Raw genomic sequence first — 24442 nt, 5'->3', positions numbered from 1 at the left:
ACAAACTTCATTCAGGTTGATTTAGAACTTCAAAAATTAGAATCACAGGTTGCAGCTTAGACTGTTAACCTTGACAAAGTACCCTCTTTCCACTCACTGTAGTCACGTTCTCTCTCTCTTATCTCAGGGATCATAAAAGCATGATTTGTCTCTCTTATTTTGGCAGGTTTTATCCCACCTCCACTGATCTTTGGGGCCGGGATTGACTCCACGTGTCTGTTCTGGAGCACGTTCTGTGGCGAGCAAGGAGCCTGTGCACTGTATGACAACGTGGTCTACAGATACCTGTATGTCAGCATTGCTATTGCCCTCAAGTCCTTTGCATTCATCCTGTACACAACCACCTGGCAGTGCTTGAGGAAAAACTATAAAAGATACATCAAGAACCACGAAGGTGGTCTCAGCACTAGTGAGTTTTTTGCCTCTACTCTCACCCTAGACAATCTGGGGCGGGACTCTGTGCCCCAAAACCAACCACATAGGACAAAATTTATCTATAACCTTGAAGACCACGAGTGGTGTGAAAACATGGAGTCTGTTTTATAGTGACTGTGGAGGGGTGAACTATATTAATAATACAAGGGTCCTTTTTAATAAAAACAAGGAGAGAGCACGAATGAAAGAAGAAACAACTGCAAAAACAGCAACGGCAACACAGGAAACTTTTGTCTTTTTCTCAAAGTCAGACCCAGCCAGGATTCTTAAGAACAGCATCTTTCAATGGGATCACTTGTGGCATCCTGCAAGGTGATGGAGAAAGCAGGGAGCCCTTGTGGCTGGGTACCAGCCCCTTTGGTGACAATAGAAGCTTCCAAGGAAGGCATCTGCAGAGGTTCACCGGAGAGTTCGAGTTCTGCACAGGCTTGGGCACGAGGCGTAGAGAAAGCAAGCTGATAACAGCAAGCTGCTAACAGCAGGGTGATAACAGCAGGGTGATAACAGCAATAGGGTTTCTTCCCAGTTGAGATGGGGTGTGTGGTGCCCTGCAGGGCTGGCCAGGCTTGGGTGCTGCTCCAACCTGCTGCATCTGTAATGGAGGGAGCAGTGCTGGAGCCTTTCCAGCAGTCACACTCCGTCACCAGCCACGAGTCCACAATAAATACCTTGAAAGCTGCTGGAAACCTTCCCGGTGGCGAGCAGTGCTGTCAGGGGTATCCAAGTCCTTCCAGCCCAGGCTTATTCGCAGATTGCAGCTTCGTGGCTGTCTGTGAATAACTGCGCTCAGATCTCAAACCCAGTAGAGTTCAAGACATTTGCTCACACTTGCCAAACGTGCTGTCATTTTTTAAAGGGGGATGAGTTCCAAATACTTATCTGTGTACTCCTCTAATAAGATGTTTTTTGAAATTATTTTCAAATCTATGTTAACCCTTAAATCACTGACACTTTTCCATGAGGAGGATTTATTTATGCTAGTTTGGGGAAGGATCCTGTTTAATTCACCCAAACGTAATGTGACTCAAGGGGTTTGTTTAATCCTCTGCATTTTTTATCCATACGCCTTCATTCTAATATGCTACCAAGCCAATGAAGACACATAATATGTTTTTAAAAACGAGAATGAATGCACTGTGTCTCTATAAAAACAATTGTCAGTTGGAGAATTATAGATAATATGATGATTTACATAATATAGTTTTTTCATATTCTATGTGACTCAGTGAATACATATATATGTGGAGAGGCTGTTTATGTTCTCTCCAGTTTTTAAAGATATATATATATATAATTTGCAATCTAGAAATTGTGTGGTGGATGTTTTCTTTAAAGTGTGTGTGTGTGCGTGTGTGTGTGTGTGTAAAGATGAGAGGAATTCTGACCTTAATCCTTCAACCCTCACAACTGGTATTTTATTTTTCACCTGAGAAATTCTGCTGACTTTCAGTGGAAGCTGTGTGAGGAAGATGGAATAATCTCTCTGGATGCCACATTTTGTTTGTACATGTGGGAACAGTGTTCCTCTGGAAGGCTGGGTTATGGGAGCAGAGGCTGGCCAGCCCTGAGCAACCCAGGCTTCCATTCAGCTCCCCACAAAGCATCCATGCAGAAGCGGATTTGGCTTGGCTCTTGCAGTGCAGTCTTACCTAAACCTCCAAAAACCATGGGGAAACTGTCATCTGATTACAAGAGGCATGAGGGTCGGGCTTATTTTGTATGCATGTTTTTGTTTTCCAAAACATTCCTGCTGGGAGGCAATGCAAATCAACGGCATTTGATGAGTTTTTTCCCCAAGAACCATAATTGTTTCCAATGGACTAAATGTCAGAAGGGCTTTAAGGGTTAGCATCATAATTAAAAGTTCCTTTATTGTGTGAATTTCAAAGCTGTTGTGAACTCGAGGATATTTAGAGGAGTAAACTGGCTTGTTGAGTCAGATGTTGGGTGTCACTTCCATGCAGGTGGCAGAGGGGCTGATCTTCCCCAAATCCCTGTCCATTGCTGCAGTGGACACCCCCGAGCTGGCACAATTATGGAGGGTTGGTAACTTGTGACTCATGTTCAGCCCCTTTTCAGCAGACTGCTCTTACCCAGGTTTGCAACATGGGTGTGGAGTATCAAACTGCTTCCACTTGACTGACTTTACTGTGTGTGTTTGCAACTTATGCACAGAATTACATGTTCAGCAACAATAAGGGCAGGGAATAAAGGGTGTATCAAATAAACTCCATTGTGCCAAACACTCAACAAATATTCTAACTGCAGATATTTAATTCTTGGTTTTCAGCCATGTTAAGAATCACTCAATTGATTAAGAATTTTAAGGAAAAGAAAATATTAAGCTATGCAGTGCCATTGTTACATTGGGTGGTAAATGATGCTTTTTAGACCATTCCACTGGTTTAGTATATCCTGTCTGCTAAAATAGAGATATTGCATCCATAAAACAATGAATTCAAAAAAGGCACAGGGTGCATAACTGTCTCATAAAATATATATAATTGTCAAGTATAAGCCTTTGAAATCATTCTGTACAGTTCTCTTCATTCTGCAGATTTATTACTTAGACTGCTGTCTTTCCAAATGTTAGCTCATAATTTTATACTATACACACACTTTCAGACTCGAACACAAATGTCACAGAATAGAACCTTTCTAAAAGCCTGATTGCTTGAAATTTCATAACCCCTTTCACAATTTCATGATTTTCCCCTCTGAAAGTCCAAGGTGAAGGAGAATAGCATGCTGATTGATATGATGTAAAACAAACTCCCAGTGTTCACGAGCTGTGGTTTGTTGGTAGAGTCAAAAGTCCCCCTTGACCGGAGTTATAGAAACAGGATTCCAAGGCACAAAACATTTTCATTTTTGTTTTTCTTTACTTTTTTCATTTGATCTCTTCCCTTAGTATGTGTGGGAGATGCAGGTGAATGGGGTTACTTACATTATTTTTAAGCTGTAACTTGAAATTCCTGCATGATTGCTATTTTATTTCTTTTGACAATAGAATGTTTGAAAAGCTTTTCCCCCATCCCACTCTTTTTTTTTTTTTTGTCCTCCCAGGGTTAGGTCTAATGCCTGCATTGTGAAGGGCTTTGCTGTCAGTGCTTTGGTACAGATTTAAGAGCAGAGCTTTAGTTTAAAAAAAATACACAGACCAAACCCTTCATCCACACCAGCAGGCATTTTGTTTTTTTCTGATTTCAGAACCACAAGCCATTTTTGCCTGCAACCCGATTTTTGTTACAGAATAATAAATGAGTGTCAGACATCCTCCTTCTTTCCAAATGGCGTTTTGGGCCTTCACCCGTCAGCACTTCGCCTCCATCCTGCAGCTGCCTTAACCATGCAGGAAACTTAACAAACAAGGATGGAGATGGAATAATGCCCATTCCCAAGAACAGAAACAGGGGCATGGTGTGAGCTGTGCAGTCCAGATCCAATGGTGGAGGTTGTTTCTTCATATTCAAGGGCACTGAAATTTAGGGGTTTGTTGAGGGCTCAGTCTCAGCAGAAATGTTCTTTTGGCATTTCCAAGCACTGTGTTCCCCACGTGGCTGTCTGCTAAGGAATGGGATGTTTGAAAAAACAAACTACTTGAGATTCTGTAGTCTCTCTGGGTTTGACCAGTTGCCTTGCATGACTTCAGGTTGGGGTTTCCTTCCCCTTGCACAGATCCCACTTTGGAATAGCCCCAGTGCAATCAAACAGGGGGCCCAATTTAAAATTGGTGCAGATGACACTGGAATCGTTTTCCCTGCATCCTTGTTGACAAGGTGATGCATTCCCAGAACCTTCTTGTAATACATATAGAAATCATCCATTTTTCTGGCTTTGCCCAGCACATCTTGGATGTAGTGTGGGTCTGAAAAGTCCATCACTTGAATTATCACTTGAATATCACAAACCTTCCATTCTTGGCAATTCAGCTAACAGGGACCTCCCTCTGTGATGCACTGAACTCCTCGGTGCTGCTGCTGTTAATCATGGTTGGGTCTCACCTTGCTCAGAAGGTGAGAAGGGAAAGATGCAGAGAGGAATTAGCTTCCATTATCTGACTTAGCTACACTTCAAAGTGCTTCCAAATTGAACTGATGGTCTGCAGACATTTGGAACGTGATTGGAGTATTTCCAGATGGCTGAGATGCATTGACTTCTTTTTTCCTTGAAAAAAAAAAATTTAAGGGAATTAATGTGATTTGGACTCCCTCCCCTATCCCCATAGAGTTTTATGTTCATCACATTGCAGTGGAGGCAGTGTGCTTAAGGTTCACCTTTGTGTCTCAGACAGACTCACTTTTTTCTCAGTAAACGAGGTCCTGAGACACAGAAAGGCACCTCCATCTCACAGCCAGCAGTTTCACTCTACAGCCAGCCCACGACAACCTGAAGCCTACCAGCACTGTGAAGCTTTAGCCCCCAGGTCAGCTGTTGGTGCCTTGTGAGAGTTTGTCACAGCTGGGTGTGTTTGGCTTGGTATTTTCTTCAGACTTTGGCATTCTTGGTATGATGTTTGCTTTATTCTTGACAGGTGATGTGGGGAATTGTCAGTATAAAATACTCATGCAAATGCTTCACTGGACTGATGTGATAACAGCTTTGTTTCTTTATTCACAAGAGTTTCCAGACTTACTCCTGCTCTGCCTTTAAATGCAGCTGTGCTCATCTATCCCCCTAATTTCTGTGAGCTGTGTTTGCAGACAGGAGCAGGTTTGTTGTTGTTCTCTCTCTCAATCTAATTAATACGTGCAAAGCTCACAAGCTTGCTGTGCATAGGGCAGAGCACCCCTGATTAGAAGCAATAATTCTGACCTGCTCTCGTTTGCAATAGGGGTTCTGGCATTTCTCACCTAAATCTGGGTTCACCTCTCCCAGCATCCCACACTGCTGCTGTGCCTCATGTGTTTTGTTGGCAGCCAAGATACAACTGGTAGAACACAGGCAGCAGTTTATTGAGATGGGAACCTTTGGTGGGAGCCAGATTCAAGCCATGCTTATCTGATGGTTGAGACTGATCTGAGGAGGAAAGGACATGGTAACTGAGCCACTTTGTGTGTCTGAAAGGATTATCCACCCTTCTGTGCTCCTGGAGAGCCCTACCTCCACCAGACCCATGGTTTATGGGTGTTTTCTTCCAAACTGACCATCAGTTTCCTTACTCAAGCTACAGTTCTTCCTTCCCTCAATGACAAAGCACAACTTGGCTATACCAAGTCAATACAAGGTATCCAGTCACCGAGAGGCATTTAAATTTGCCTGGGATGCCAGCAGGTCCCACTTAGTTATACATATGTTCAAAATGTTCTAGTTTGTTCTGCTTATATCCCCCAAATCTATAACTTCTAGGCTGCAAATGATGTTTTCTATCATTCCATTGATATTTCTAGCCAGTCTGAGTCTTAATACAATTGCTTTGCTGAAAAATGGCCTTTCAGCAATTCTTAGACGTGAGGTACTTCTTTATTAACTAGTGATGCCAAGTAAAATCTTTGGCCATTGTCTGTTCCCTGAATTCAGGGCAGCAGAAGGAAGCTGTGCCTGCCCAGAAGCAATACTGATGTTTCCTAGGGCAGAGTGTGACATGGACTGCTTTTCTTTCAGCTTCAGTCTTGGCTTGGCTGCTTGGCTCTGAGCATCTCTTGGTCCCAAAAGGACACAGGGAATTCAGGAGAAGCCATGTGGACAGAAGATCCATTTAGATGGGTGCAAGAGTAGGACTTCAGGATGTTTGTAGTGTTTCTGTTGTTTTGCTTGTCAAAACCTTGCTTCAATCTGTATTTGTTTGATGAATGGAGTGACCCCAAATGGAGTCATTGGGATGGGATGAGTTTGTGATGTTTTCCCCACTTTATTCAGCTTAAATGTGGCAGAGCAGGGTGTCCAGCCCTAAGAAGGAAAAGATTTGTTGTACCCTAAACAGTTTCTAGTGCTGGACTTGTTCTGCACAAAGTTGATGTCTGCAAGTGGCAGGAAGCAATAAGCAACTTGTCAGCTGCAACTTGGCAAATAATTTATAGCAACTTCATGAATTTTCGCTTTTATTTCTTCCTTGCAAATTGCTGAGAGAACCAAGAAGATGCCTCCAGTGTATTTGCAGGTTTGTTTCTGCACATCCATCTGCAGTCTGGAGAAGCTGGAAAAGCTTCCTTGTAATTCACACAGGGGTTTGTTCTGGATGGACATAAAACTCACAGGGAAAATTCCTGCTCCCTGAGTTCCCTAGGCTGGAGTTTTCTCATCAGTAGAAATATTTAGTTCAAAAATACATGATTTGGAATTGAATAAGAGGATCCCTGTTCAGTGTCAGTGGGCTGAGCACCGCTGGACACACAGTGCTCCAGGACAGCCAAAGTGCTGGCTCCCAACTCACAGTCCACTTTCCAGGAATATTCTCTCACAGATGCTTGAAATTCTCAGCCTCTCCCAGTGTTCCTACTGGTTAAAGCACTCATTTGAGTAATTACTGAGAGCAAACAGCAGAAGGGTATGAACCTAGGCAGAACTGGATTGGTATTGAGGTGAAGCAGGTGGTGTAAATTTTATTTGCGATGTTTGCACAGCTCTTGGATCGGAAGCAGAAACCTCTTGAGCATCACAAGAGAATTGCATATGGCCTAACATATCTTAGTTCTTCCCAAATGAATTGCCTGTGGGTGGGACAGCAAAAGGCATCTTTCCCTGCCACGGGTATCTCAGCCCCCAGAACCTGTTTCCTCTTGCAGTACGGCGTCGCACAAACACCAGTGCACTTACCCCTCAGTGCAAACAGTGCTATGTTTTTGGTGCCTCACAACTCTAACTGTGAACTTGAAAGGAAGAAATTACCCCTGTTCTTCACCCATGACACTTCCTGCCCTATCAGAGGAGCGGGATGATCCTTCTTGGAGACTCAGCCGTTTTCCTGAAGTCTTACTGCAGCAGGACCAAACGGTGCTCTGTGATCACAGGTGGCCTATTCCCTGTGCTAGGGTCTGTAGCTCAGCTACAGCCCCACCTTGCCTTCACAGTGTTTTGGTGCAAAGCATGGTGAGGAGGCTGCACATGACTGCCCCTGACGAGTGCTAAGGGCTGCCAGTGGTCTCTAACCACCGAAATTTTGGAGTCTCAGCTTCCTTCTCCTGCTTTTGGGAAGGAGCCATCCCAGAGCAGGCTCAGAGGGAAACTGGAGCAGCGCTGGGACCTCACAACAGGGAGCTCTTGGTGCCACATCCATAGGGAGGAGGGGGTGGGATGGAGCAGGGGAAGAGCTGTGACATTTTAAAACCCATAGTGCCTACCACTGCAAATGGAACGCTGTATTGTATTATATTATACGTGACTACCATGTAAATAAAGTACAATAAATGTGTTCGTTAGGATTTTGATACAAGTCAAATGCAGTCTGCAGAAATGTTTTTTTTCCCCTGCTGTATGTACTTATATCACATTCCAGGCACAGGGACATTTGGAGCTGTGTGAGCTAGCAATGCAGAAATGGCATTAGGTAGGGCGTGTTTGCAGTAAGGCTGTTTTAAAATCCCTTTTGCCCTGTGTAGGCAAGACACGAGCACCATCTGAAATCAGAGGGCAGGGAGTGGGGGCAGTTTACACAGGCAGGAGGAGAGCAGCTCTTGATGTGTTTCATGAGGAGAAGAGACTGCGCAGCCAGTCCTTGGCCATCTCTCATTCATGGTAGAGAAACAGCAAGGTTTCAGTGGCTGATCTCTCTTTGCTTGTTTTCCTGCTGTAGAGGCTGACCAGCAGCTCATGCCTTGCCTGTGTAACCTGGTGATCCCCCACCCCTGACAGCCCTTAGTGGCAGCTACAGATGAGCAAATTCGAGAGCTTAAAATTCAGAGTAGATTGGGAAAGTTCTGTTCTTGACCACTGGCTCCTCTGTGTCTCTGGCAGAGATTGAGGGGCTTGGAGCTTTGGCTGATAAGAATATTAGGAACCTTCTTTGTTCCTTAACCCACTCCTTTATCCATCCTTCTTTTTCTCCATAGTGTAAATAAAGAAAATAATACATTTTCACAAGGCAGGCCCGCCATGTGCCCTCCAAATCCTGATGCATCTCTTTAACTGGGTTGTTGGTGGGAGTTTCTCTGGGCTTCAGGAGCTCAGGACTTCTCTGACAAGTGTTTGCAGCTGGTGTGTGGATGTAATCTTCCGTCACTGCATGGATGGTGCTTCCACACTGATTGTCTTGTTGGAGAACAAGACCACCCCATGCAGTTTGTCACACCTGTGGCTTGAACCTCACCTGCAGAGCTCTGTGCAGGGTCCACAGCATTGGAGGAGTATTTGCCTGCCTCTGCACCAGACCAGTCCATGGTGTTTGTCCCTCATACCACTGCTGTCCTTCACAGTCACCTGGGCAGAGCAGCATTTGTGGGTTGTGGAGAAGGATCTTCCTGCACAGAACTTCTCCACAAAGAGTCTGTAGCATTGTGTGGGACCTGGATTAACCCACGTGCCACTGCCCCTTCTCGAGCTGGGGGTTACTGTTTTCCTGCTGTGCCCAAGGGAAAATGGTTCTCAGAAAGGTCTTTGAACTGTGCTGGTAATTGGACTGCTGGTAATTTTTCAGATGTTTAGCAGCTCTTCCAAAATAAACCAAAACCTGGTTTGGAAAAGGAAATGTTTCACTGTACAATTGATTAAAAAAAAAAAAAAAAAAGAGAAGCCACATGCTCGATATATTTTGAGTACTGTGTTCTGTATTTTTGCAGCTTATATTTTCCAGATGAGCAGTTTAGAAATATGTGATGTGAAATACATACTGTAAGTTTGCTGTAAATGATATTAAAAACACTATTTTCATTCTTGTCCTGTGTCACTGGATGATCTCTGATTCTCCCAGGTTGGCTGGCTGGGCTGCTGCTCTGACTGTTCCAGAAAGTTCTCAGTCTCTGTAAAAGTAGGGTTGAGAGTTCAGGTTGGAGGTTCTGGTGGTGATGTTGAAAGTCTGCCAGAAATGACAGTGGTGATGAATGTGTTCTGTGCCTTCAGAGGGAACGTCCAGTGAGGCAGTGGTTGTGGCAGAGAAGGTAAGGCAGATTTTGGGGAAGGGCAAAATGAAGTTTAATGAATGAAGAAAGAAAAGAGAGAACAAGAGCATCTTAAATTCTTGCAGAATGGAGGAACTTGAACACCTGGAAGACACTAAAATGAGGAGGAGCTCAGAGGGAACATGATTTGAGCAGGAAAACGCTGGATGTGTCGGTGGTGATGAATGTGTCTCACGCTCTTTGTATCAGTTCAGCTGTGGAGGGGGGAAAAAAAAGGAGCTTTTAGCTGAAATAGCAACAGCTGAGTGAAGTGGCTGAGCCCTGCCATGTACCCTGAGCCCCTGCAGCTGCAGAAGCTTCTCCATCTCCGTCAATGCTCCTGCTGCCCTGGGACCAGGCCCAGAGGGTGACACATTCCTGAGGATTCAGTGACACTTCCCCTTGCTCCAGCTGCTGTACTGCTCAGAATAAAATAATCAGTTCTTTGACCCTTTATTTTAAATGCTTCAAATCTGGTTTATCGAAGGGAAGTTTTCTCCTGAGTTTCTACAAAATGATGCTAAACGAGGCAATTGCATTCCAACTGAGTTGAATATTCACTTATTCCTTGTTTGTTCCTTTTTTAATTCTTCCCTGTTCCAATTCCCTCTACTGAAAGGCAGTGAGCAAAACAAAGATTAAAAGTCAAAAAAAAAAACAAAAAAAGAAACACAATTTTGTTACACACTAGTTGAATCCAGCCACTGTTGCTTTGAATTCACTTTGCAACAACACAAGCTTTAGAGAATAGTTCAGGAGGAGTGAGGGAGGATGTCTGGGGGAAAAAAATGTTTTGTTAAATGTTGACAGCGAAGAATCTTTTTATTTATTTCACTTCACTGCTTTCCCTCAGCCCAGCTCCTGGTTGTGTTGAGGTCTGTGCAAGCTCCCTCTGAAGGCACCATTCCTGCTTGCTCCTCTGGCCATTCCTGGCAGGTCCCCACTGTCCCCCACAGTGGGTGAACACAGCAGCACACATCACACCCAGCATTTCAGGGCCTCCCTTCAGCCATCCTACACCTTTCATTTTTGCTGCTACCTGTGACAGAATCTGGTTAATTGGGTATTTACCAAGCTGAATTCTGTTGTGGATGCAGACTATTAACCTTTATGTCACCTAGAAGATACTACACCTGGTGAAGTTAATGTTTTGAGACTGGGAGGTTGATGTGTCGGTGCTCAGCCCTCCCTAATTAGCAGCAGGGTCTGTGTGTGGCTGTACTGTAAGCCCTGCTTTAATTAGAAAGGACTCAGAGTTAGGTCGCATCAACAGCATCAGTTTACCTGCCCCTTTCAGCCTTCTCTGATCTTTCTCCTCCTTGGTGTTCCAGGACCTTGGGTAAGTTCTGGTGCCCGCCCCAGTGATGCTGGAAGCCTTCCTAAGGCCATCCTGGGCTGGGTCTAAGGCAGTGACTGGGGATGAAGTCTGGGGAGCTCCATGTGGAGAAGGTTGTGGTGCTCCAGGCAATGTGCTCTGCAGAAAGTCTTCACTCTGCACCAGCTTTGCTCAGCTCCTGAAGCTTTAGATGGTCTGTGTGCTCCTGAGATGGCTCCTGAGATGGCCTGGAGGGGTTGTGAGGGCTTGGCAGAGCCTGTTTTGGTTTTGTGCTGGGGTGTTCCTGGGCTGGCAGCAGCCCTGGGCTGTGTGTGTGACTGCAGAGAGCAGTCCAGTGATCCAGAGTGGAGAATGTTGGAAGGACAGAACAGTTCATTAGAATTGTGACTCTGCACCACAAACCTTCTCTGAAGAGCCTTTTCCAGCCAGCCAGAGAACAGGGACCCATCTCATGTTGTTCATGGCAAGGCAAAGTTGGGCATTTATCTCTTGTTTCTGTTTTCCTGTCACAAATAGGTGTCCTTCCACACAAGTGCCTTTGGCTCTGGAGGCAAAATGCAAAACCAAACTGCTACATACAGCCAGTCAGAGTATTCCCAGCGGGGGGAAAAGAATGTAATTTCCTCCAAATTATGACTTTTTGTGGGAATATCTCCGTTCAGTGCTTTCTCATTCAAACAAAAGCTGATGAGCTCGCAGTATCTTGTTGAAATTGGAGCATTTAGAGTTTTCTTTGGAAAACTGTAGCTTGAATTTCCTCAGCATATAAAATAAATTGGAGTGTTTGGGCTTTTATCAAAAAGAAATGTTTTGATTTCCTTCAAGCAGTATTTTCTGCTTAACGTTACACTTCTGTGAAAATTCTGAAACTCAGTGTTTGGTTCTATTTTGAGACACAAGTGCACATAAACCTTCTGCAACTTTTCACAGATGCCTCTTGCCAATCCAGACCCCACCAGAAAAATACTTTGAGTGCCTGACTGGTCTGGTGATCGTCTGGGACATGGGAGCAGGCACAGCTGCTGTGAGGGCATGCAGGAGCACACAGCCACCCAGCAGAAGGCCATGCTCTGGCCAGACAGTGTGAGGATGAATCCTATTTCTAAGCAATTAAAGCTTTATCCATTGCCCAGTTTCCTTTTTCCATTGATCTGGCCTTTGAGAGAATAACTAATGTATTTAAAAATCAAAGTTAATGGTGCATTTTCCCCTGTTAGCTTGAGGCCAGCGTTGGTTTTAAAATTGGCTTTGTGTCTGCTCTTTTGCAAATTTGCATCTTCCCTCCGTGGCAGGGGAAGATGCTTGAGCAGGGCTCATCCTCAGGCTGGGAGCACCGTGTTCAGGGGTTGAGCCTGTCCCACTGCCTTTGAGCACAGCCTGCAGAAGCCCAGCCTGCAGTTCTCAGAATAGCAGCTCTCAGTCGAAACTCTCTTTTTTTGGGAGTGAAAATCCATAAAGCTGAAGGGCAGCTGAAGGAATGGGGTGTTTTTACTGGCCTTGTAGGTGTGAAAGAGCAGCTTGAGGAGAACAAAGTGCAGCTCAGAGGAGTTTGCTCCCTGCCTGAGGTCCATGGGGCTGTCTGGCTGTCGGGAACATTAGCTCAGCACAAGGACCTTGCTGGCTGCCACAATGCTTTTCTGCAGAGCCTTTCCTCCACCTCTCAGGCTGTTTAGTCCATTAGTCACCTCACTGGCCTTAAATAAAGGAATTTGAGGTTTTCATTAAAAGCCTTGAGCCCGGGAAGATGATGCTCAGCAGAGGGATGATTTTCACCTTTAGGAGATGGCCAGAAAGAATAAAAATGGTCTCATTATACAGCAGGTTAGGAAAATTTCTGCTGAGAGGTGGGAGAGCAAAGGGGATGGAATTTTTTATCTTATTCTCAGGTGGACTCAGGATGGCAGTGAGGAGTGAATGTGCCCCAGAAGCTGCAGGCTGGCCTGTGAACAGAGGTCCTCAGGCTGCTGAGTACAGAAATTCAGCAAGCAGAAATCCAGGAGTCTAAGAAATGTGTGCTATGAAGTGGAGCCTCATCCTGATTTTCTGTCTTAGAGATGGTTTCTGGAATTAAACTTACCTTTCCAACCCTCCCTTCATATGCAGGAGGAAAGGGACCGCTGAGCCAATAATAGGAATGATTGATACCATGATGGTTTTGTGGCAACCCTCAGAGCATGCTGAATGCTATCCTTCCCCTTGGATTAATTAGGAATGCTTTCACCTGAAATCCTGGAGACCATTTCCTGCAGGCCTCAGGTGTATACAAATCACCTTCTCCATTCAGGACATGTACGAATTCCCCACTGAAATCAGCACTCATCCAGTGCTGACACCCACACAACTTTCAAATGAGTCTGGAAAGGAGCAGAGCAGCTTGAGAAACATCTAGATTTCTGTATGAAACCAGAAGATGACCCAGCCTTTGCTGAAATGACAAAAAAAAGTTTGATTTATTTTTTTCCAATATTGTCGAAACATGCTGCTGGACAACAAATGCCTCTGGAGATGCAGAAGAGGTGCTGAGCTGAAAACCAAAGCCTTCTCAGCACAGGAACACTCACTGTCACTAAAGATAAGGTTTTAGGGGGTTCTCTTTGCCTTTGTATTATTTCTAATCTGTTTCACTGCAGGTCATAAAGCCTGGTGTGCTGAGTTTTTCAAGTGCCATTAGTTTATGGGCTTGTTAACAGAAAGGATTTTGTCGGTTTTTTCATGGTGTGAATCTCATTGAACCGGAGATCCCTTGGTGTAATTTTGATGGCAGAGGAGAATCAAGTTAATAACATTTAGGATCATCTTTCAGAAAGTACTATTTGAGCTGGTTCCCTTTTCCATCCCTCCATTCCCTGCTCTCTTACTGCCATTACTGGAGTTAACTACCTGGTATCCCTGGAGCTCTATTTATGTGGTCATAACTTGGGTTAAAGCTTTAGAAATATGCAGGGCAGCCCCCTTTTGGGGGCCGTGTTCAGAAGATGGGGAAGGAAGATCTGCAAGAAGCATGTTTGTTTGTTTTTGCATGTGTATCTCTGTACAAAGCTGCAGATGGGAATGCGAGGGTGTTTAAAAGCCAGGGGAGAAAAACAAGTTAGATTTTTAAAGCATTGTTGAAGCACAGCAGGCTCAGAGATAGCGGAGAGGCGAGACAATAAAAGGGTGAATCAGTTAATTAGGATGTTTGGTTAATATACTGCTACAGTCAAAACTCTTCTGCTGGCAGTGCTGCCTTCCAGTGGGAAGAGAAGAATTGTGAGACCTGAAGAGGGCAAGTGCGTTGTGTGGGTTGGAAATAGAACTGCCTGTTTCAGCAATGGCAGGGAAAAAATATCCAGAGGAAAGTCTTCAGCAAAGAGTGTAGCTTCCAGAAGGGCTGGAGTTCTTAAATCTTGATCCACATCACACATTTTACATCTTGATCCACATTCTGTCTTGGACTTTCCATAATGCTACTGCTGCTGAAGGAGCCTTTTGATGGTTAAAACTCCGAGACTGCCTGGCCTGGCATCATGCACCTTTTAGTTCTTTTCCAGTTTTCTAGTTAAGCGCAAACAAGGCTGCAATGCACCTTGGAAGAAAAGTTGTGGGTTATTTCTAGGGAAAGCAGTCTTAGAACCTACTGCCTGCTTTCATTCATCTCCTTTCTCATAGGAGAGAGCAGAGACCTTGCTGATTTCAGTAAGGCATTTCTCTTAAAAGGTAGCAACCTTTGCAGCAGTCTGTGTTTTGATGGGACATTCTTAAGATCTAATGCACAGACACCCGAGACCTTTCCTTTCTTCAGAGAGGTGGAAATGAGGTTTTGCCTTCTGGAAGCTCTGTATAACTAAACAACCTATTGACTCGCCTGCTACAAGGTGTCTGCTTTCTCGGGATGTATTAAACATGACAGACACTGCTCTAGTCCCAGGCAGAGCAGCATTCACCAAGAGTGTGTACTGCCTCTGCTGCAGAATGCTCTTCCCAATGACCAAGCTGACATGAAGGAGCAGAGGGACACTGTAGCTACACACACTGGATAAATAGGTCAAAAATAAATGCTTCTGAGAACAGAGTAAATGACTTTGCTCTCATCCATGCTCCCTCAAACACCAGCAGCTCATCAATATCTTCCTCTCTATGACAACCCTGAGAAAAACAAGGCAATAGAGGAGTAAAAGAGGTTATTTAAACAAGAATGCCAAGTGCCTTTCTGAAGTAACTCTTGTTCATTATTGATCTGCTGGGGTTTTTTTGGAAACAATTTATAGAGCAACAGGTTAAAAAAAAAAAAAAAAGGAAAAAACCCACAAACCTCACCCAAGAAATAAAAGACCACACTGAAATCCTGAGCAGCTCAGCTGTCTTCAGCTCAGGTTGCACAGAGCTGCATGTCACCATGGAGAAGCTGACTGAGGTGAGGTGGTGGGAACAGGCTGGGGAGGTGTAGAAGGATGTAGCCAGAACCAGAGAAATGTCTTTTAGACTTCTTACAGCACAGATTTTATTCCATCTTTAACAACTGCTAATGCTGGGTGTGAAGGTGCTGTGTTTAGGAGCTGCTGTCTCATCAGCTTTGGGTCAGACTGGCTTTGGCAGACAGGGCTCCATCCCACTCTGCAGGACCAAAGAAGTTCCTCTTCAGCTATATCAACTTTATATTTTCTTTTTTTTTTTTTTTTTTTTTTTTTTTTTTTTTTTTTTTAATTTAACGGGCTGTGTTTCAAATGCTGCAACAAGTCTAGACAGGTGGCCATTTCATAGTTACAGTAAATAATTTACATGACAAATTCAGACCTGTCCCTTGGTCCTGTATTATTCATGAATGAACAGGCTTGTTTTTTATGACAATGTTCCTTATTCAAACACAGTCTGTGATGTATCTCAGTCCTCGAGTTCATTTCCATGGCACTTGGCTGTTTGCCAGCCCTTTGTTACTATTTTCTGGTTTGCAAAATGTATTACCTAGATTGTGTTTCTTCAATTCATCCTCTGAGGGACTGAAACTTTCATACACTACAAAGATTTCTTTGTAGTGAAACCTCACTCAAACGCATATTTCTGAGCATTTTCCTTTGTACAATTGGTCTTGCACATAAAAAATACCATTTGTATGAAGATTTGTGGCAAAGGGCAGGAATATCCCCAAGGAAAACACTCAAGCATCATTTATATAAATCCTCACAAACACTTCACCGTTGTTTGCTCATTTTGGCTTGTGCAGATCTCACCCACAGAGTTTATAGATGTGAGGGTTTGGCTCCCTGGTGACCTCTGGGCCACCTGTTATCTCTGAGCATCTCTAATCCCATTCATTTTGTTGGAGGTGGAGAGGACAAAGCTGCAGTTTCCCAGCTGCTCGCTGAATTTCTGGGGTGTAGATCTCTTTGGGAAGACACAGAGTGTGACTGGAGCACAGGAGTCACCTCTCAGTCCTTTACACACTTCCACTCAGCCTTTAAGGTTCCCTTAGACCTTCACTCTTCACCCGTAAAACGGGAGTAATAACAATTCCTTTTTCTCAGGTACCCTTCCCTTGTCCTCTCAGCTCACCCTGCAAATGCTCCCAGACACAGACCCAGGGTCATCCTTACACCCATTTGTACAGATGAACCCTCATCCCAACAATGACAAATAAACATTAAATACCTGTGTGATACCAGGAAATGTGAAAGCACTGAAACACAAATCCATGCTTTTGTATTAATTTCTATACTGCAGAAATATACAGGGGGATAATTGACCCTTGTTGCTCATACCCAGCTGATTTGCTGCCTCCATGCTTGATTGAGTAATTGATGGTGCTTTCTGTTTGCATTCATCCCCTGAAATAAAGTGTGTACCAAAATAAATTATATCTCCTCCATCCCCTGAAAATAAGTCCATTGTAAATTAGTGAGAAAATAAAGATAATGTTATCTATTTCTTCTTCTGGGAATGTGTGGTCACAGCCTTGAAAAAGTTAAAATTCAAGTGAGAAAACTGGCCAAGCGTGTTATTAATGCCCTCTATGCCTTGAGAAAAGCATTGATTAATTTGCTACCAGGATTCCTTTGGATGAAAAGGGTCATGGGTTATTTACAAACAAGTGTTATTTCTCCAGCTGTCATTATTCAAAATTGTGATGGGGGAAGCTCTTTATTTTCTTTACATTTCTTTCTGTGTTTGAGGAGGCTCCAATTTTTTGGATCTCTGCTTTTGATACAAAATTCCTTTAAAAGCCAGAGGATAAACCAAACCCTCTCAGGAGGTGATGAGACTGCTGATCTAATTAGGAAAGGATTGGAGCATTGCAATCTCCTCAGATGACTTCACTAGAAGTTGGGGGAGCAGAGATACTTTTGAAATTCAATCTGTGCATCTTTTATGTGTCTCTGGTCCACAGACCTCGAAGGAAGCCCCAGGACACCACAGAAAGTGGCAGCATCAGCACAGGATTAGCAGAATTTATGGTTTCTGAAGATAGTTTTGACTTTCACAGGAGACCAAAGCAAGTGCCTTGATTATTTAACGTCACGAGCCATCCTCTGCCATTTCCGACAAGTGCCACGTGCTAATTCTGCCTTAAAATGCCCTGCAGTGGAATCTGAATATTTTATCTCTGTGTACACGTTCTTCTTTGTACTTTCGGGCAGTGAAGCTACTTTGGTTACAAATTTTGGCAATTTTTTTTTTCTTTTCCTCCGTGGAGCTACTCCCCAAGAATGACCCCCAAGAAGAAATTTGGGATTGTCATGTTTGGGTTCTTGGAGGAAACGTTTCCTGAGACTCTCAGCTGTAAGAGTCAGGGCCTCCTACCCATTTAGATATTTTGCAGATCAGGAGAGCCTTGCAGGGGAGCTGAGCTCAGCTCCTTTTGGGCTGTGAGGGATGGGAAGGATAACCAGGATAATGCAAGCCAGGAGTGAAGGGTATCAGTAGGGGCTTGGAGAATCAGGAGCAAAACCAAGGTGTGTTGATAGAGGGGTTTTTGGGGATCTTGGAGTTGAATGAGTGCAGCAAATAATTTTGCTTTGAATTAGTGAATGATCAGAGCTCCAGGAGTGGAGGAGAGAGGCAGCCCAGGCCCCCCCAGCCTCGAGGGCAGGACAGTGGCAGGGACAGCCAGAGGGTGTCTGTGTAGGAGCCAAGTACATCTGCAAGCTGTGCCAAGGGGATGATTTTACACAGGACTTTATATATTCAAGCCTGTGCTGTTTCTCCCTTCATAAACAGCATCCAAGCAGCAAGATCAGCAGGAAGGTATGTTTGCCCAGGGCCAAATTCAGCTCTGCTCTCATCACCAGCAGTAAGGACTGCCTGCCGAATTCATACCCAACTGTTTATCCACAAAACCAATGCTCCTGTGGATTCAGCACGGGAAACCACAACCCAACGCTGTACTCGAGCATCTTGTGCTTTCTGCTGCTGCTCTGCTAACCAGATTAGGTTCCCCTGCTGCCTTATTCATTTTGCACTCATTAAATCTAAATTTAGAAATGAAGGCAACTCTTCTCCCCTCTGGGAAAGGTAAAAGGGAGAGTCCTTGTTGCAACAAGCCGTGAGGAGGAAAAAATAGCATCTAGATTTTCTCTCCTGTGAGATGGAAACATAAATGTTTCTCTGCTGAGACAGAGGAAGAAACTTGTGCCCGAGTTCCCTTCTGCACAGAGCACTTGTTGGACCCTGGGTCTAAAGAAATTTGTGCAAATTGTTGCAAGCAATGCAGCAAAAGGTTTATTTGACCCAAATCACAGGCATGTAGCAGTGGCAGGAGATGTTATTTGCTCTGGCCAGACCTAGAGGAGTTGCAGCTTGCTGCTGAGTTTGGACTTTGGGCTTATCTCCAGCACTGCCCTGGCAGATGGGCAGTAGCTCCCAGATTTCAGCTAAAGAGGCAAATGTGAAGAGATTTCTTCCTCTCACTGACCTTTAATAATCAACGATGTCAGCTTTTTATGAAAGAAAAGTAATTGTGGTGTAAAATCTGCCTCCAGGTTCTTAGGAGCAAGAACTGGTGGGCAAGAGGCCAAAGAGGGCTGAGCCCCTCCAATGCCCATCCCAACTGGGCATCCCTCCAGCTGTGAATTTGCTCACAGCACAGCTGGAGTGAGGGGGAAGAGCTCAGGTCCTCTGGGCAGTCAAATGACACCACAATAGCAGGGAACCTCCCAAGGATTTCAGAAATCTGTGTGAATAGGTAAATCTGAGCATGAGGGTAACTGACCATAATGAATGTGGGGAGAAACAATCTGGGCCATCTCTGCACGTGCTGAGCTTGGACTGGGCATAGCTGGATTCAGTTCTGACAGTTCTCCAATATCGTTAGCTCAATGTGCAGTGGCAGCCAAAAAAAAAGCTTGCAAAATACCAGGGATGCCATTGAAAATGAGAGAGTTGTTTTGCCTCCATATAAAATCTTGGGATATCCCCATCCTGGTTGGGGGTATGGACTCCAGATATTCAGCTGTGCCTTGCAGATCTGGACAGCTGCTGAGTGCTGGTTTCACATGGGAAATTAAGAAAAGGATGGGTTAACTTTGGATTTGAGAGAGAGGCAGCCAAACCTGAGATGGTGGCAGAGCTTACAGCATTCACAGGGGCTCTGCCCAGCAGGCAGGGGCTGTCACTAGCTGTTAAACCCAGAAGCTGGAAGGAGCTTGTCAAAAGACAAGCTCTGTCTCTACATCTGTATGAAATCCTGGCTGCATGCTGGGAGGCACTGCTCCCTTCCCCAAAGGTGCAGACTGAGCTCCAGATCCTCTGCCACTGCTGGGGCATGTGTGGTGCAGGATTGCAGGCAGCATCTTTCAGAGCATCTTTCAGGAGCAAAAATTATGTGTTTGACCATCATGTGGGAAAAAAACTCCAGTGAGAAGGACTGTCAGCACTTGATTAATGAAGTATTCCTCTGTGGAAGGATCTGTGCACAGCTTTCTGCCAGGGACCCTGGCAATGCCAAGAATGAGGCATGGGGTCAGCACCTCTTCCAGAGCTGAGAAATACAAATCCAGCACACAAACAGAGCCAGCTTCACTGATAACTGCCAAGGGAAACCAGCACAGCTTGTTAGGCAGCAAAAGTTACAGCAAAGAATATTGCTGGGTGAAGAGTGTCTTAAGGTTTTAATAATTTCCAGTTTATTTCACGGCTGTGGTGAGGAGGCTTGTGCAGCCCATCTTGTTTAACTTATTGCAGCTCAGCCTGAAGGTGCAGATTTTGACTGAAGTGTAGCAGCAGATTCAAACCAAAGGCAGCAGCTGGGACCCCTGAGCCTTGTTCTTGTCCTGCCTGGAGGGCTGTGTCTCTCCAGGCAGGGGCAGAAGTTCCATGTCTCTCATCTCCCAGCACACTGTGGCTATTGGCTGTGTGCTGATCACAGCTCCAGTTCACCCTCACAGTGAGGCACAAACTTTCCATGGCCCAGGAGCTGGGGCACAACAGGATGGGAATCCGTGGCTTTGCTCTTGATGGCTGGAGAAGTAGCAGGTTCCACCCATTTGGTTTAGATCTGCTGCTGTACGTGGCCTGCAGCCTTTCAGCAGCCTGAAGTTTCCTCTTTGTGCAATGAACTTCCTCCTCCTGGTTCATTAGCACTTGGTTGGCACTGGGCTGCAAGATGGGCTGAGAGTGCCAATGCAATTCCTTTAGGGAAAAAAAAAATCTGCTTTGACTTTCAGGCAGAGATAGTGATTTTATTTCTAGAAAATAGAGCTATAAATTCAGGTGATGCCAAACAAACACTATGCAATGTCTGTATTAAGGTGGGGTGGGGGACTTATATCAGAAAAGGATGATATTTGTCACTCAGCTGTCTGAGTGCTGAAAATGCTCTTGTCTTTATGTACTGACTGCTTGATTTTCACCCTGCCTGCATCCTGGCCTCACTTTTTGCTCAGATGAATTCTGTTCTCAAGACTGCAAAGCTCAGTAGAAAAATATTTTCTTTTCAGCTCAGCACATAAGTTTGTAGCAAGGAAGAGCTGTGGGCAAAATTGCCAAACAGGCAAATAAAGGAAGGTGCTTGGGGTGGTTTGTGGCCTCAATAGAGCGTGCATTGCAACAAAAAAAAGAGAAATATTAAAAATCATATTTTTAACTGTCCTGACAGACACCTGAATGGGGACATTAGAAACCTGATGGATAAAATAGGCAAGGCAGGAGTAGCAGCTGCTAAATTACACAAAGTGCAGATCCAAATTGCAGGCACAGGAAAAAAAGGAAGGACAGCTCAAAAAATTGTAGCTGAAGTATCCATTTCTAGACCAGTACTTGTGGTGCTAGGAAACAGATATATCATTTGGGTCTGAAGGAGACGAACTATTTCTTTAGCTTGAAGATTGCCCCCGGCAATTGTGAATCGAAAGTTATCTAATGTCTTTGCCATAGGCTCTAAGTGTCTGGACAGTTAGCATATGCAAGGGAATTACTCACAGATAAGCATCCAGTAATTTATACAGAGCATTCCAGATAGAAACCTCTCCAGTATCAATTTCTGCCTGCTCTGTAAACTGCTCCCATTTATCAAGCCGGGTAAATTCACAGGCGGGCTGTGAGGGGGTGCTCAGACCTGTGTATGCTTTATCAGTTAATACTCACTGAGGTCCCTTTGACATGATTGGAGTAAATCTTTCTCTCCTTTTCTTTGGTCATGACTGGTCTATAATCTTCCAAGCTAAACACCATTCCCATGAATGAAGAGTAATACTGAGAAGTAGGGGAAAAAATAATACGTAGAGAGAATGCATTTCATCTCACTTTGGAGGTAATGAGGCAGTTTAGTGTGACATGTCATTTAAAACCAGGCTTTTCTTTTTTATAGATTCCATATCTCTGAAGAAGTGACTGACAGATCAGTGCACAACATATTTTTCCCAAGGTAAAAAAAAATTTGAGGTTGACACAAAGGGGAGGCAGCAGAGTCGTGATGATCTCCAGGAAGACAAAGGGATGAGTCTTTCTTCATCAGGTAAATAACACAGATCTGAAGTTAAGCAAACTAAGCTAAAAGCTTCAAAACCAGTTTGTTGGATCATGATGTGACTGTGGTACCTGTGTCCTTTAGCTGCCTCCTCTAAGAGGTTCCCTGATCAGCTCTGCTGTTGGAGCCAACCCCAGAAAGGAGCCCCGAGCAGTAAAATCACAAATTCACAGGATGGGTAAGGCTGGAAGGGACTTGGTGGTCACCTGGTCCAATCTCCCTGCTCAAACAGCATCCCCAAGAGCACTTCACTCAGGATTGTGTCCACAGAGCTTTTGAGCCTCACCAAGGAAGGAGATTCCAGGCTCCATTTGCCCTTTCCTTGGGCTTTGCTGGTCACCTGCTTCTGTTTGCCAGAAAATTCTTACTCTGTGCCCTGATTTCCCCGTTCTGTGGCTGCCACAGGAATATCAGCTGTGGGAGCATTTGAGGTTTTCTCTGGCTGGGAAGATCTACCAGGGCTGGGAGTGTACTGAGGACTGGATGGATCCCAGCAGCTGCATTCTGTGTTGGCTGCCAGCAGCTCACTCCAGGCTGCCCGAAAGGGATGCACAGCTGTTTACTCCAACCAGACAGATGCTTCTCTCCCTTCGAGTGTGAGTGAGGACTGTGGAGCACATCACACATGAGACACACCTTTGTTATACAAGAGAGGAGCCATCACCGTGATCCCAGATGTGAGAGATGTTGCCACATACTTGGACAGAGTCCATACACAGCTCTTAAAAAATAAGAAAAGAAGAGGTGCATAATGAGTCCTGGCACTGATGTACTCGAGGCCATCTGTTAATGTGATCCGGTGCCAATTTGTGGAGCTAGGAGCCACTCTGCAGGTCAGGGATGCCAAGAAGAGATGGGCTTAGAAAAGGCACTTGCAGGATGTGCTAATGGCCAGTGTTTATCAGAAAAACCTTGCTAACAATGAATGCCATCAAAGGAGACAGCGCTGCTCTTTCGTGTCTGGGCCCATTCCTGCCATGGCCTGATGTCTCTGCCCCTGCAGTGAAAATGGGAAAGTTCTAAACCTTTGTAAACACAGCAAGGAGTGAACTTCTAACCAACCTACTCCATAAGTTGTTTCAGTATTTATCCCTCTGCTGCACGACTCAGGGGAGGCTGGAGAGGAATTGATGCACGTGTGAGCATCCTTAGGAGCAGGAACACAAATTACAGGATGCATAAAGAGCCATTTCTCCTGTGGCAAGCACAAAATCCACCCTGGCGTGTTCATCAGTCCTGCCTGCAGCCTCACTTGCAGGACCCCCTGAGAGCAGGAGCCTTCCTCCCTCTGCAAATTTCCAAAGGACTGGACCTCACCTCAGGGAACAGCCAAATACGGAGGAATGAGCCAAGGTTACAGCCACCAGACACCTTTTAAAAAAACAGGGGATTGTTGATAAAAAGGGCCCTAAGCAAATCAGATTTATTTTCTAATCAGTGCCTGGTAATGTCATCATCATACATTTGCATAAGCAGGATGTTTTATGCATTGTTTTCCTTTGAGCAGGTACCCTCTCATTTGTGTGCGCTTGCTGATGTGCTCTCTTAACCTGCCACAGGCTTCCCCAAAGCTACTGTCTGTGAATGCTGCTCAGATAATAATTAGGAATATTCACCCTCTCTACATCCTTTTTCCAACAAAGGCTTGAAGAACGCAACATGATTTTTTAAATTTTTTTTTTCTTTTTTCAGTTTTTCTCTCTCTTTGTCCTTGTTCAGGTAGCGGCTGCATGGAGGGCAGGTGCCTTTTATCAAAAGACAAGGAGTCATCTTCTCCTTAGGAAATGTTTATGTGCCTTCCACAGCACCAAATTGAGAAAACAGATTACCTCTCAGAAAGCCATCTGTTTCAGCACCATGTGAGCTCTCAGGTTGGTTCTTGTGTTTTATGAGACATTTGAATCCTCCTGTGATTTCTCCCTTTCACCTGTCTGCCTGTTACAAAAATTGTTCTGAAGGCTCAGCACACCCATTCAGACAGGTCAGAGCCTGACTTCCAAATGTTGTGTTAGGGTTGCATTGTAAAAAGCCAAACCCCACCCAACACAACCCGACCTATTGTGCTTTAACATGGATATGCACAAACTAACAGGAACTGGATGAGAAAATTAGAAGAGGCGGGAATTTGAATGGTTTTTATTTTTATTTTATAATAAACCAACCTTTTCCCACTTCTAAACCACAAACTAGGAGAAAAAATTGATTTCTATAAACAAAACTGTGGCTTTCCAATGAAAATTTGAAATCTTGGGAGTATGGCTGATGTAATGTGTGGAAGGAGATGTTTACTGAGAACACAAAGGATTTTCCAGAGAAGGGCTTCAGCCTGACACAGCTGCCATGTGCTGCTTGTGTACCCATCACTAGCTGCAGACCTACAGCCTTTTTCTCAGTGTACATTGCTGTTGGGAAATGTGGAGATTCTCCAAACTCTAGAGTGGTTCTTCTTACAGTCCTCTTTGAGTCCTGAAAAGTTCATCATCTCCAGTTATGCTTTCTTCCATTTGCTCACCCTCCTCTACTCATGTCAGAGCCACTTAGTCTCTCCTTAAAATCCAAGTGGGCATAAGATGGACTAATGCCAGAAAAGCACTCATTGCATACCAAAAATACCCAATAAAAAGCTCTCCAAGCTTTAACACAATACATTTTCTGCATAAAAATAGGGAGTATGTAAAGACTGTGTGCTGGAAAGAGAGTTGT

At 44.5% G+C, this 24442-nt stretch overlaps 1 protein-coding gene across 1 annotated transcript in view; it reads left to right on the top strand.

Moving 5' to 3' along the window:
* The window catches only part of SLCO3A1 (solute carrier organic anion transporter family member 3A1), a 129272-nt gene extending 126758 nt beyond the window's left edge, over positions 1-2514 (top strand). The window contains exon 10 of the mRNA XM_066328287.1: positions 167-2514. Within this exon, the coding sequence (XP_066184384.1) occupies positions 167-546 (380 nt within the window). The 3' untranslated portion in view covers positions 547-2514. The remainder of the gene's footprint in view (positions 1-166) is intronic.
* The last annotated feature ends 21928 nt before the right edge of the window (positions 2515-24442 follow it).

The sequence above is a fragment of the Sylvia atricapilla genome, chromosome 13 (assembly GCF_009819655.1).
Source record: "Sylvia atricapilla isolate bSylAtr1 chromosome 13, bSylAtr1.pri, whole genome shotgun sequence".
Taxonomy (NCBI): domain Eukaryota; kingdom Metazoa; phylum Chordata; class Aves; order Passeriformes; family Sylviidae; genus Sylvia; species Sylvia atricapilla.
Note: the sequence above shows the minus strand (reverse complement) of the source record. Positions and strands in the feature narration are given on the sequence as shown.